This window comes from Aulonocara sp. 'chitande type north' Nkhata Bay, linkage group LG14 (assembly GCF_057382095.1).
Source record: "Aulonocara sp. 'chitande type north' Nkhata Bay isolate Kocher_YH1m ecotype deep benthic linkage group LG14, A_spYH_male_GT1.1, whole genome shotgun sequence".
Lineage (NCBI taxonomy): Eukaryota > Metazoa > Chordata > Actinopteri > Cichliformes > Cichlidae > Aulonocara > Aulonocara sp. 'chitande type north' Nkhata Bay.
Genome location: NC_141357.1, coordinates 15186122 through 15201151, shown reverse-complemented (window position 1 = coordinate 15201151; position 15030 = coordinate 15186122). Strand labels below are relative to the sequence as shown.

General features: G+C 41.7%; 1 protein-coding gene across 3 annotated transcripts in view; it reads left to right on the top strand.

Annotated features, from left to right (window-relative positions):
* The window catches only part of kcnab1a (potassium voltage-gated channel subfamily A regulatory beta subunit 1a), a 145006-nt gene that overhangs the window by 51493 nt on the left and 78483 nt on the right, over window positions 1-15030 (top strand). Inside the window, exon 1 of one of the 3 annotated variants that reach the window (XM_086261131.1) lies at window positions 9114-10073. The exons of the other annotated variants lie outside the window; for them this stretch is intronic. Coding sequence (XP_086117257.1) covers window positions 9865-10073 — 209 coding nt within the window. The 5' untranslated portion in view covers window positions 9114-9864. Of the gene's footprint in view, window positions 1-9113; window positions 10074-15030 lie in introns of those variants that run through there. 3 annotated transcript variants of the gene reach the window in all.

The window sequence follows — 15030 nt, the reverse complement described above, 5'->3', positions numbered from 1 at the left end:
AGTTTTTTGCACTGCATTTTAAAATGAAAACATATTGCATTTATTTGCAATTAAAAACACACAGAGCAGAAAGTGTGTTACTGTTTTACATCCACAGACACACAAGAAAAGAAGCAGGCAACATGAGGTCAAGTTATGGCAATTTTATTTTTGTATGTCAGTACATGCATTCAGAATAGAGTTTTTAAAAAACAAACAAACGTCCCAAGTAAGGTTTGGGGGGATTTTTGTGAAAGAAAGGTTGAGAGAGGGGGAAGGAGGAAGATGCTGCTGGGTCAGTTCTTTCTCAGCAGTCTGCTCCAGAATCCCCTCCTGTCCTCGGCTTGCTTTTCTTTTGCCTTCAGCTCTTTTAAGGTTTTGTTGAGCTGCTCCTCGGCATCTTTAAATGTTTCTTTCAGCTGCTGTTTGGCCAGTTTCCCTTTGTGTTTGAGGAGCTCTTTAGCTTCCTTTTTGTGCTTTTGTATTTCTTTAAGTTCATCTTTGCAGCCTTTCTTGGTCACCGTCGTTTCTTTCTTGAATACCTTCAACTCAATTTTCCCTTCTGCAAGTTCCTCTTGCACTTTCATCAGTTCCTCCTTCATGTTTTGAGTGTAACTCTTTGTATCTTCCATTTCTTTCTTTGCTTCCTGTATTTTAATTTTCTCTTCCTCCAACACTTTTTGAGCTTCCAACAATTCTTTCTTCATATTTTCAATCTCATTTTCTGTCTCGTGTTTACATTTTTTCTCCTCTTCAAGTTGTTGCTTCACATGCAGTAATTCCTTCCTTAGTGTTTCAGCTTCAGCCATTACATTTGCAGCGTCTTGTGTTGCCAACTGCATTTTGCTTTTTTCCTCTTCAAAAGCTTCCTGCACCTCCTGTAATTCCTGCATCACATTTCCTGCCTCCTTCTTTGCAGTTTGATATTTATTTTTGGCTTCTTGTGCTGTGCTTTTCTCTTCCTCCAATGCTTTTTGAGCTTCCAACAGTTCTTTCTTCATGTTTTCATTCTCGTTTTCTGCCTGTTGTTTTCTTATCTTCTCTCCTTTAAGTTTGAGACCCACATCCTGTAATTCCTGCAATACTACTTCAGTTTCAAACTTTGAATTTTTAGCTTCTCCTCTTGATTTTTCTGCCTCTTCTTTTAATTTGACATTTTCAGCCTGTATCATTTGAAATTTAAAATGAATCAGCTGTACTGTATTGTGAGGTGAAGCACTCGCCGATCCTCTTCTCGATCTCCCTTGATTCATTTTGGCCTTTTAAACAAAGGAACCAACGTTTTGTAGAGGAGTGAAGTGAAGTTTTCGATGTTTCTTCGTCAACTGTCGTTTGTCCTGCACAGAGATGCTGCTGTAGATGTGTCTCTAGCTGTGTCTGGATACAATGAAACATGCTGGAACTAAGTGCTTGTGTTGCACAGTTCTACTAAACATTCCATTTCATGCATGCTCCGCCCACATGGTCAGGAATGTCAGGTGCTGCATCTCCAAATGCTGCTCCCGTTGCCTAGCAATAACAGCTGTTTACTTTTGGGGTCTGGTTCATTGTTTAATAAAGAAAACATGTCCAAGTATTGGGTGCTGAGGCTCAGCGCATATTCTAGCCTGCTGTGTGGGTGGGCAGCTAGAAATCACTGGTGGGCAACATGAGTGAGGAGAAAACTGGAGCAGCCAAGCAGGGAGCTGCAGGTTGCTGGTTTGAGTCTCTGTTCAGATGCTGGTGTCTCCTCTCTCTGAGATGTCTGCAAACTGTCCCAGATAAAACAATAAGGATAATAAACAAACACGTGACTAAAATAACAATTATGACTCTGATGTGTTTCATGTGTAGCAGGATGGCCTCTATACAGCAGTCGCTGCAAGCATCCACATCGCCACACTTACTATTCTTTAAGCAGGCGTGCTGGGCTCCTCCTAAGGAAAGTTTGAAACTTCATTTCCTTCATGCTGGTGAACTTTTTACCAAATATTTTCATCAAAGCTTCTCCATCACTGACAGGGATTGTTTGGATCTTCACACTCATCTCCACCAACCCTAAAAAATGAGTCTCACTTTGCTCATATAATGCCAGGAGTGTCTCCATATTCCACAAAAGTCTATGCAAACATGTAACAGTATCCCATATTCATAGAAATATTATTGATATTATAACAAAAGCTGTCACCAACACAATTTTCCCAAGTGCTTTTTTTATTAGTTATTGCAAATGCTTGACTGCAGTTCTTGCTAGATGACAAAACCACTTATTAGGTTTAGAAGGAAATGACTTTTTCTACATGAGGTAAAGTTGGAGAGCTGTTTCCCCAAACTAAATGAAATCATCATTTGAAAAACTACAATCTGTATTTACTCTGAACATCTGTGTTAACATTTGAAATTGGAAACATGTAAGTGTAACAAACATGTTAAAACATAAGAAATCAGGAAGGGGCATGTATAGGAATTTCTTTTACTTATGCATTAATCACATTATTTTATTGTATGATACCTTGGTGCCACTGGATTTTAACAAGGGTCTGTTATGCAGAAATAACAGATTGTGTACTTACCTCACTAAAATAAAGGCATTTGCAATTGCATAGATTAATATTCATGCTTCATGGAATTAGCTTCATAGATCATATTCATAGATGTAATATGCTTCACAGAACATGCCGTATTTCTCCAAATTATAGCCCAGACATATAATATTCAAAATTAATTTGGACCCCAGGTGTTTAAAAGAACCAGGTTGCTATATGTGGCCCGCTGAATAATTGGGGACGTATGATTATGAAAACAATTATTAAGCACTGATGTTCTAACACTACCCAATACAATATTAAATCAATTCAAAAATATTTTACTTGATCCCACAATTAAACCCCCCCCCCAAAAAACCCCCAAAACTTAGGTGCAGCAACAGTGGGTATTTTCACACATACTAGTGGGATACAGCAGTACTTTGTTTTATTTTTTAACATCTGCCATTTCAATATTTTAGAAAAAGCTAGCATTGACTAATTTTAAACTTAAAACAAGCAGTCAGACAATCATGCACAGGCCTGGACTGGGACAACATTTCAGGCTTTTATTTTGGTGTGACACCCTGGGGAACTTCAGCTACTTTCTGTCAGAGACCGTTGGCAACACTGATGGTTTCATGAGACACCCTCCCTCTCTCAGACACACTTGCCCCGCCCCGTGAGCGAGTATCTTAATCATCAGTAAGTAGGAGAGACTTTCTATCCAATCAGAGGTGAGGAAGGCGGGACCTGCCCCTACTTACTGATGAGTAAGATACTCTTTAAGCACACATCAATAAATACAGTTAATAATTCAAACTCTCAGAGCAGTCTTTGTTTTTTACTGAACGTTTCGCGTTGGCTTTATTTGTTTTGCTGCTGAAAAATCTCCCTACAGCTGGAGTTCATGATGCTGCTGTGTCCCAGTGTTTCCCCGCAGTGCGAACAGCTGAGCGGATTATGAAGCAGATACGGGAGCAAAGCGGTATCTGCATGACAGAACAAGCGACTACTGCCGCGCACATTTTTAAATTCAAGCAAACATGCTTCAGAGCTTTTTCAGAAAGTTCTGGTGCTGCTAAAACAAAGCCGCCAGTTACAGCTGGGAGAAAGCTTTCAGTGAGCTCTCCGGGATGATGAGCTAAAGTGAAGATCAATGGGGAGAAGCAGACGGATGCAACAGCTGTTTTTTAAGAGTTTTAAAACACGACTGTTGGGAATAATCTGCCCAACAGTCGTGTTTGATGGCAATGAGGCATGTTGTATAGAGCGCTTTGAGTACTCCGGGAGAGTAGAAAAGCGCTACATAAGAATCAGTCCATTTACCAGTGTTCATAGAATCTCAAAGACATAGGCTACCGGATTTAAGTTTGTTTACCTGCTTTATGTGTTGACCCAGAAACAGAGCCACCACAACTTAAGGATTGCCGCTCTCATTTCTCAAAAAAAAGAATAATTAAAAATCGTCTGACGTCCATTTTCTTTTCCATCAAGGCAGGAAAGTAGTTTGCAAAGACCGCGATTGTAATTATTGGGGGTGTCCAAATTCATGGGCTGCATCCTCCCGGGGACGCATTTGTAGACCGATTACGTCACAGCGACGCGCCAAAGGCTGACCAATGCGTCCTCCTTTTCCCCGAAGGATTTGAAGGATGGGTCGGGTGTGTCCTTCATGGCCCACCATATCCCAGAATTCATAGCGCGGCCCAGCCAAACTCCAGTTTCCGGCAATGGCAGCCACTACTAAGTTTTAAAATTACTCTTATTATTCTTTCTGGGTCATATAATAAACTTTTAACATATTTTCAGGCGAGAATGTGGGTGTGTAAACTTCAAATATCTGCTCGGTTTATCAAGATATCACATATTCGCAAAAGTGCTTCGACGTTTTCGGAGACGTCTGTTACCCAACAGCTCGATAGCTAGCCGGGAGCTCGAGAACGGCACAACTCCCGGCACATCATTTTCAGATCACCGCTGTCTTTCGCTACTCAGGTTAAACGTAGGTTTACATCCGGCCTACCCGACCTTCTGAGGACCCGGCCCACATAGCTCGCGAAGGCCGGGTCCTCAGGAGGATTCAGCCCATGAATTTGGACACGACCTCAGTGTTCCGATTACCAGTCCGGGACTGGTCATGCATGCTGACTGATAAAAAGCGCACCACGAACACATTTCATTGCAACTTACCGGCAGTTGTCTAGACGGTTAACAGACAGCAACAGATTCAAAGTTTCATTTCAAGTAATGGTGCATTACACAGACCTAAGCAATACAAGTAAAGTGTAATAGCTCATCACTTCAAAAATTACCATTTGCATGCGCTATTATATATTATTCACCCTGTGTAAATAGCTTACCTTCACTTCTGTGGTTCGATCGGGTTCGATGGAAGCCGAAAAAAAGACCCAGAATTTTCTTGCAGTCCCACTCAGTCAAAAAGCGCGGTCTGGCGCATGCGCAACATAAGACTCACGGTTTGGGGGTATATTTTACTGCATTTTTTAATGTAATGTTGTTACTCTTAAGAAAAGGGTATAATAAACCCATTACTTTATAATTCCTTGGCTGAGTGCAATAATAGAGTAAATTTTATATGATTTGCATAGATTATATATACCTTTCTCCAAAATAGCTTTTATCAGTGCAGCTCGTCAGATTGACAGGAAACGAGTAGCTTTTATTGTCGTAAGGACAAACGTCCCTGATGCTGTTGACTTACATCATCGCTCTCAGAGCAAAACGGCAAACAAAGTTGTAATTATGCAGTATGTACAACACAAACAGAGAACGATGTGCTGTAGTTCATTAATTTTAACAGCTCTCTAACATTTTTTACTTGTTTCTGAGAAAGAAATTGATTTTGTCATACTAAGATTTTATACACAACATATTTAATGCACAACAAAGAATGAAATAAGCAAATCAAACATTTTCTGCTGACGCTGCGAGAAATTAAAAGCCAAGTCTGATTTTTTGGAAGTATAATTTGTTCGTAATCTACTATTAGAAATTATATGTGAGCGACTTTTAACCAAAAATCACATGAATAGATGCTCTAGGTAGAAAATACATCACGCAGAATTGTTGGCTGTGACAGCGGTGTGTAATACTGCGCTTCAAAATAACCCAAACACATGCTGCATCATATTAATGAATAATCAATTTTTCCACATCACCGCATAATTTTGCACACAAGACACATCGGTAAAAACAACTTGGACATTTCTTAATTTGCCCGGTGGGCCGATGGTGATTTTTCGCTTTTATGGGCCGATGATTTTTATTTTTTGTGATGGTATAAACAATGAAAGGTGGTGAATTGGCCAGATGCTGGTGGTGGCTATGGCAGAGCTTCCACAGAGGCCAGCAGGTGGATGAGGGAAGGGGAGGCAGGGGGAGGAGAGACCTGAGACAGCTGTAAAAGCTGCTGGTCATGATATCGGTTTGGTTATCTGGTGACAGGAGGAGATGTCCTTACTGAATCATCAGAGCTGGACAGGTGATGGAGAAACAGGTTCACCTTTTAGGTGACATGAATGAGTTGAATTTATAAACTGTTTCTGAGAGACAAATAACACCAGGATGCTTTTCTAAGTAGCTGACAGCTGATAACTGTGCAGAGGCGGGTCTAGCAAAGTTTTGCCAGGGGGGCCAGGTGGGGCATTAACAGGGAAACGGGGGCACAAAGAAATACTTTTCTTTCTTATTCTCATTTCAAATGTCTAGCTTTTAATAAATAATTATCTGAATCTTATAACCAAAGTTTTTATCTGATGTAAAATCTATAGAAATCATACATATACCAACAAGACTGTACATCACTGTCACAACAGCGTCTTTATGGCTTTTCCTGTAATACTTGGTGGGCCGGTCTCTAGTCAAAATGCCCGTGCCGATTTTTTGTCATAGTCCAGCCCTAAATGCTGAGAGTCCTTAGCTGTATACATTTTCATTTACATTTGATAAATTCTAAAAAATGTATCATTTTTTGAAAAGTAGAATTGACTTGTGCGGGTTAAAACGAGTTAGTGAATATAAAATTCCTCTAAACTGACCAATAAATTTGAATTGATAGAAGTTGATTTGTGGTTTGGATTACTAACATCAGCCATTACTAACACATCAGTCTTTGCCGAGCAAAACACTGAAATCCATCTTTAGCAAAGACAAAAAGTGTAGCAGTTTCTAAACCTTCAACTAACTCGGGTGTATAATTTCTAAAGATTTGCGCTATTTTGAGAAATGACAAATTTCCAGAGTACAGACAATATAGCAGGGATGCTGTTCTCCACAGATACAACATAACAAAACTGAGAGATTGCCAGTGATTCCCACTTCTAATCTACATAAACACTCATTTGTAGCTTGAGGTATCTCATGAGGATTTCACTATGTAGTGTGTGGGCTTTTGCTGACAAAGCTTATGACCCAGCATAAATACAACATGCGTACACACACACACACACACACACACACACACACACACACACACACACACACACACACACACACACACACACACACACACACACACACACACACACCTGTGCAAAAGTAGGACACCGTCTTGCGCTCAGAGTTATGGATGTGTCATCACTTGCTGCTTATGGGGCAGCTGCAGGGAAAACAAAAACAAAGCAGAGACAATAAACAGAGAAAAAAGGCTCAAAATGTGCAAACTAATTAATGGATCATAAACAGGGCCACATTTTAAGCTCACAAGATATTTTAGTCCACAGTCCTGATATTGTAATCTGGCAGTTCTTAAGTTAGTTGGACGGCCCTAAATATTTCACATAGATCAGTAATGTATGTGCCTTCATGGGACACAGCTGCAAAAACTCCTGTGGGCTGACTGCTAGAGCATTTTCAGTTTACCTTGACCCAAAGAGAGAGCCAGAAGTGATACGTCGTTTAACTACCCCTGAAGTTTTAAAATACCCGTCATTACTCACCATTAAATCAAACCCAGAGTGTTGTAATTGTAATTGATGTTCAAATCCTGACAGTGTTGTTTGCGTGGATGCGTGGATGTGTGGATGCGAAACTTAATGTATTTTCTGATTTTTCTGCGAAGTGAACTGCCAATTTGTTTGAGCTGGGTGTTTTATGACACAACAGGATTCAGGTTTCAGTATAAAATGTATGTACTTAGATGTTGGGAAAGTTAAATCATCTGACAGAAGCTTCGGTGAAACAATGGGACAGTTTTTGAACCAACATGTCTACCTGACTTAATGCAACAGATGTTGAAACCTCACTGTTTTTGTTTCGTTTTGTTTTTCTTGTTCTTTTTTGTTTGTTTGCTTCTTGCTTTTGGTTGTTGTATTTTTGTATTTGTTGTTATAAAATGCAAAATCTAATAAATACTTGAAATTTGAAATGTATGTACTTATGCACTGTATGTATTTGTAAAAAACAACAATGTGATATTTACACACACACACACACACACACACACACACACACACACACACACACACACACACACACACACAAAAGACAGTCTGGAGCAGAATGCTCCATTTACCTCTGTTTGATACCCCTCATCGAATTACTGACAAGCACACAACAATAACACCTTACAACACACACACACACACAGTCACACACACACAATTGGATGTGCTGCGATCAAACACACAAAGATTTATAAATTCTGTCTCTTCTCAGCTTTGTTTAGCCTCAGCCTGCTCCTTTGCGGTCATTTTCTTTCTCCTGATCCCAGTTTCTCCACACCTCCCTCATTTCATTCATCCATCCTCTTCTCATTCTCTTTGATTTGTAGCTGCCTTTTCAGTTCGATGGATCATGTGCTAGGGGATTTCGGAAAACTGTTACTTTATGTCAGCAAATACTGTATAATCCTGACTTGCACATTTTTTATGTATGCTGCAACATCCATTTAATTTTCTAGTTACAAGCTTTATAAGCCAAAATTTCTCATTCATTCTGGTTTCAGGATGTGGCTTGGTGATAGGATATCTCACCCTTTTACCCAGTGTTGGGTACAACTAGTGCTAGTTGTACCCAACACTGAAAGCCTTTGAGACAAATAAGTAAAAAAAAAACGGATGTAGTAAAAGACAAAAAAGAGAGGAAAAGAAAAAAAATGAAATGGCTCAGAGAGGATCGTGGCTAGAGTGTTAAAGAGGGAATAATAGCTTTGCTGCACTGACATTAAAGGTGCAGGAAGGAACCTTAGAAGTGTGTGACAGGTGAGCAGCAGTGAGAGACGGTGAGTGAGACAGGTAGAGTGGGAGCTAGAGAGAGAGCGCAACCGAGAGCGAGTGAGTGAGAGAGAGAGGCTGTCTGCTGCACCACATCTCTTTCAGTTCCCCTGAAGGTGCGCTTTTGGTAAATGTGGCTTCCCTGCTGAGAAAAAACAACAAAAAAATAAAAATAAAGAGAAGCCGGAGGAGCTCAAAACGAGCAGAGCGTCCAAAAACTGAGAACAAACATCAGTTAACGAGGGAGTCGGAAGAGTGGGGGGAGAAAAGAGAGGGGGAAACTGGGGCACGGGCACATTAGTAACACGCATCAACAAAGGACCACCGAGGAGAAGAAGTGAGGAGACGCAGGGGGGTGGGGGGTGCTGATGGCAAAAAAGTGCGATGGGGCACAGTGACAGCACCTGAGAGTGACTCCTCTGCTTTGTTTTGTCTGTCCTTGCTGCCCTGTCTCCTTATCCCTTTCCTGACCCTGTCCCCTCCTCCTCCTCCTCCTCCTCCTCCCTCGCGCTCTCTCGCACATGCTATCGCTCGCTCTCTCTTCCCACAGTCAGACCAGGGAGAGCGCAGCGCCTGGGTCGCATCTCCATCTCTCTTGTTTCTCTTTCGCTCCTCTGCCATCCTGCTGCACCCTCTCCACCTCCACTTATTGTCATTCTGCAGCTGAAACCCTGTTAGGAAAAACAAAAATCCCCCGGCTCTGCATCAGAGGCAAGACACAGGAGAAGGAAAAACCAGCGGGGGAAATAGATTGGGGATCCCTCACAGAACTGAGGAGTCTTTGTTCTTCTCTAGCTTTTGATGACTGACCTGTTCTGCTGACTCTCCTCTGAAAGGAAATACTTAAAATGGGACACTTGATTTGAGCACAGAAGGAAAAAAAAAAGAGGAAAAGCTTTTCTTTCTTCCTTTTTTCTTCTTGCCGGTTTATCTTGCTTCACAGAACAAAGTGGTGCACATGGAGAGGGAGCATTTGCGAGAGAGCGACTGAAGACTGAAGTCCATTTACGAGGAAAATAAAAGCGAGAGACGAGGAGAACCCGAACAGAGACTGAGCTGAAGAGTCAAACAGAGGCTCCTTTCCCCTCCTCACTCCTTGTCCCGTCTGTAGTTTTCCTCTTCGCTCCCCCGACTGAAGCCCAGCCATGCAGGTGTCCATCGCCTGTACGGACCACAACCTGAAGAGGGGCAATGGGGACCACAGCAAGCAGAGCGCCACCAGCCCCAATGTGGTCAACCAGGCCAGGGCCAAGTTCCGTACCGTGGCCATCATCGCGCGAAGCTTCGGCTCCTTCACGCCACGCCACATCTCACTCAAGGAGTCGACGGGAAAACACACTGGCATGAAGTACAGGTGTGTTAGAGTATGTGTGAATAATGTGCAGTGCACTAAAGCGAGGGGCACCAATACTTTGTTTTCTTGTGTGTCCACCTCATTTACTGTATCCCAATATTTTTCTGTTATACTTACAAAACTGCCTACAAAAATGCCCTCATATCAGTGGAGATGTGTCTATATTCTTTAATCAGTTTCAGTGTTGACGTGACATTTGATCATGTGTTTTTAGCAAATGTTTTTTTTCTCCAAAATAGGGACCCAAAGTTTTCAGATAAAGACTCTTTAGATGCATCAGCTCTTATTTAAAAAACAACAACAACAAAAATGATTGTTATCTATATCTGTAGTGACTTTCTCTGCCTTTAATCGGAAGCACCTTCTGCCAAACCTGTGTTATATTTGCTGTGAGCTTGCGCTACACTTTTAAAAATTGTGATCTGCAGACTCCAGACTGATCATTAAGTCGTGCAGAAGCTGCTCAGCCTGACGGGACTCGTAAATATAAACGCCGTCGTCTACGTGCCGGGAGATTACCGACAGCTCCCTCGGGTTCATTGCCTGTTCTGTCCGTTGCTCTGACTGCCTCGCTCCTTACAGTTCATTTACACTTTCTTTATGTCTCACACATCGTCTCGCACACATCTTTAAACCTCTCCGTCTTCCTCTCAAATGCTGAAATTCTCATGTCTCAGAAAGCCATGAATGGAAGCAGAGTCTTCTTGCTCCTGCCTCTCTCCCACACACCTAAACACTTTTCTGTCTCCTCTTCTCTCGGCCTCTCTGTGGTGTGCAGAGACAGCTCTGCAGTGTGGGCAGAGCGTCTGAGTTGGATTTGACCTCAGCAGTATTGCTGCTCAGCTGACTTGTGTGTTTGACTCTCATCGCCCGGAGCTTCGAATCTTATGTAAAATATGGTGGCATCGCTTCATTTCCGAATCTCTGCGGATGACGGCGAAATCGAGCTGAAAAGCACGTGTCAGAGGGTCTGAAATGACTGCTGGTTTCTGTGCGCGTAGCGATGAGACGGTGATGCACTGCGTTCTATTAAATAAAGCTGTTTTTATAAAAGTCAACACTGTGCCAAAGCAGAAACTCGATCTGGCAGCGATTTTGCTGCAGCTGGTAAGTGTGTGGCAGCTGAAGCCAAATCAAAAATCTGCAAATGTGGCTACTTTTCATGCTCTGATGGTGATGAAAATGGTAATCGATGGAGAAAAACATTTTTCCACTTCCAACTTTGAGCAAAAGTGCAAGTTTTTTTTTCTTCTTCATTTTTTTGGATGGAAAGTGTGAAGGTATTGAACCATTGTTAGTATGAGTGATTTTATTCAACTTCAGCAAACATCAGTTGACAGCTCAGAGTTACAGTTTACTGTGAGGGCGTCTGGATGCCTTGTTGATTACTTGTGACATGGGTGCGTTTGCTTTGCACATTGAAAGGTAACTGAAGTCTTCCTCACTCCTTTTTTATTGGCCAGAGCTGCAGAGAACACACAAACTGATTATCAACAAAACATAGTGGCTGTACTAAATATTCTCTAATGCTTAATGATGTTCGGAATAACGATGTGATGATTTATCCTCTAGTCTATTAATCGTCATTCTTTATCCTGGATATGTTGGCTTGGAAAATTGTAAAACTTTTCAGGCTAAGAGCTTCATTACATACTCACTGGAATATGAACTTGTCTAGACGCCGGGTTATGTAAGTGGGTCGTGATACTGCATGACCAGTAACTAGAGACAGGTGATACTTCACCCTGTGATGAACACCTGTGACGCACCTGAAGTCAAATTTGCAGAGCTACACTTGGCAAGGAAACTGTGTTATTAACATGAAGAGCCAAAGGAGTCTAAAAACATTATCCCACTTAAACTTTACAGTCATAAACCGCCACAGAGATCATCCCAGCGTTGTTTACCATAGTGCCGCGTCAGCGCTTTGATGATGTGAATTTAGACGCTCGCAGTAAGCTTTGGGAAGATCAGCGATTCACCTCACAGTGGGGGTCAAACGAGTATTGATTGAGCCGCCTTGAAAACAGACGTGGTTGGCAATAGCGCTGACATTACTGTGATGTCAGTAATTACAAGCACTGCAAATGAATTGCAGTCATTCCTTACTGATCATCAAATGAAGTAAACTAAAAAAGAAAATCCCAACATGTTGAGGTGATGTGGAGAGCTTACTGTTGTGGGTTTACTGTTAACGTTCTTCTGCTGCTGATGTGGGAAGAAAACAAGCAACAAGCAGACAGTTGGCTACAGTGATGCCATGAGAGTAGTGTTGTGTGTGTGCCAGGATGTTACAGCTTTAGTCGTGCTTATGTCAGCACAAATATGCCCACAGTTCAGGCAGAGTGTGTCTGTGTATATATAATATATATATAACAGCTTAACAATTTAGTTTTTCCAGTTCAACTTTAAATGGAGCTCTGTACACATCTGCACACACTCCCTTAAACATGGCTCCCTGTACAGGAGAGTGAGCCATATGCCAGCACAGTCATCCTGTCAGTTTGTCTTCAAGCTTTCAGTTGACAGACGGTGGTGAAAACATGACTTGTGACAATAGACGAGGACAGGCTAGAGTTTCTTCTCACTGCTGCACAGAAACAATGAGCAGAAAGATGGAGAGAAAAGAGGAGAGAGATGGAAACGAAAAGAGACGGAGAGACGATACCAGCGCGAGTGCTAATCGTTCCACGCAGCATTGTCTTCTCCTGACAGTAATGCTGATGGACAGTATGGGAGGAGATAGTCCCACACTGTCCATCTCTACCACTCTTTCCCATCTCTCTCTCTGCTTCTTTTCGTTTCAGGAAGTGAACCCGGGGTTGCGCACACCATCTGCTCTGGCACTGCAGTGTAGGTGAAAGCATGACAACAGGAGAGGTGTTTCATTCTCTGCGTGCACCTGTGCGTGTGTGTATGTGCTCCTCACAGCACAATAATACACACACACTCTGCTGCCGCTGCAGCACAGGCCTGCAGTGTTTATTCCCTTTAAATACAAAGTTATTTGTTTTGTGCCTCGAACCACAAAATAAATAATCATAAACGTCTTTGTGAATTGTGGTGAAAAAAAAAAGTCAAAAAACGATCAAACTAGCACAATGCGGCTTCTGTTTGTTTTGTACAGCGCACCCACTGGGCATGTCCGCCTTTGTAAAAGATCGACGTAACCACTGTGATGTCAACTGTTTTGAAGCCGCTGCCTTTTGTGCTCATTTTGAAGCTAAATACGATGATATTTGGATGAGAGGCTCGAGCTCGGGAGTGATCCGCTGATGCTAAACCAAGATGTGATGGGAAGGTTGTAATTTACTGTTAGAAGTAATTTACTGCAAAAAGCAAAATGTTTGACTTTTATTACAAGAACCAAGGGAATGAGGGAAGTACACCAATAAATATGTCATTACTAGTCATAGAGATCAAAACTTTTTTTGCCCCTACAAGACTGTGAACAGAATTATTTCTATTCTGTTGGGATTTACTTGCTTTCATAGCTATCCTCAAGCTGGTATTTGGGGAACTTCAGTTTTTGGCTCATTGTTTTTAAGGTTGAAGTTGAATCTTGGACAGGTGAAAATTTAGAGAGGGTTTGTAGTGATAGCAGTAATTTAATTGTTGTCATATTCAGTTAGGACTTGTACAGAAGTGCATCAATACTTGCCTTATTAATTCATTAGCTGATGGAATATGTTGTCGTCGTGCCGTATGCAAGTCTGACTGAGTAGAAATCATTGGAATCATTTTTGAATGATTTCAGACACGGGAACATGACTGACTTTGGAGACAGAAAAGGAACTCTAAACATGGAGACAAGAGATAAACATAAAGACAAGGCTGACTAAATGTGGGACACAGGCATGGATGACATTAGATGATTAGATGACAAAATGAAGACGAGAAAACACAATATTACACAAAGCAGAAACACAACTAAAAGAACCAGAACCAGGAATATAAAATAAATATAAAATAAATCAGAATCTAAAGAGTCTAAATACATAAACACAGAGTCACAGACCCAGGACCATATAAATATAAAAAAGTAGGAGAGATTTGTAACTTTTGATTTAAAAGAAATAAATGTGTATGTGGTTGTGAAAAGAAAGGTACGCTTTTGTTTAAAACATATTGTGAAATGTCAGGTATAGCATTATGTCCACTGGCAGGTGACGTGACTAACACTGAATATCTCTTCTTCGTGGCACCTGTTAGTGGGTGGGTGCAGGTGAACATTTCATCCTCAAAGTTGATGTGTTAAAAGCAGTGAAAATGGGTGAGTGTGAGGATTTGATTGAGTTTGACAAGGACCAAATTATGATGGTTAGACTGGGTCAATCTGCAATGGTCAGTATCAAAAGTGGTCCAAGGAAGAAACAGAGGTGAATCAGCAACAGGGTAAGAGGAAGCCAAGGTTCATCGATGCATGTGGTGAGTGAAGGCTGGCCCGTGTGCTCCGATCTAACAGACAAATTACTGTAGCTCGCATGGTTGATGCTGGTTCTCATTTAAAGTTGTCAGAGAGCAGATAAGGAGCTGCATAGCCTCAGACCTGTTGGGGTGCCCGTGCAGTCCAATTCAGAATTACCAACAATGGGCATGTGAGCTTCAGGACTGAGCCACAGAGCAATGGAAGGAGGTGGCTTGGTTTGATCCTGCTTTCTTTTACGTGGATAGCTGGGTGAATGTGCATCACCTACCTGGGGAACACCTGGTACCTGAATGCATAAAAATAGTTCAGGAATGGTTTAAGAGAACAGCAATGAGTTTGAGGCAATTTCCCAGATCTCCATCCAATCAGGCATCTGTGGGATGTGCTGATCCATGGAGTCCCCACCTCACAACTTACAGGACTTAAAGGATCTGTAGCTAACATCTTGGTACCAGATCACAGCACACCTTCAGGAGTCTAGTGGAGTCCATGCCTTGATGGGTCAAAGTGTAATGCCTAATTAGTGTA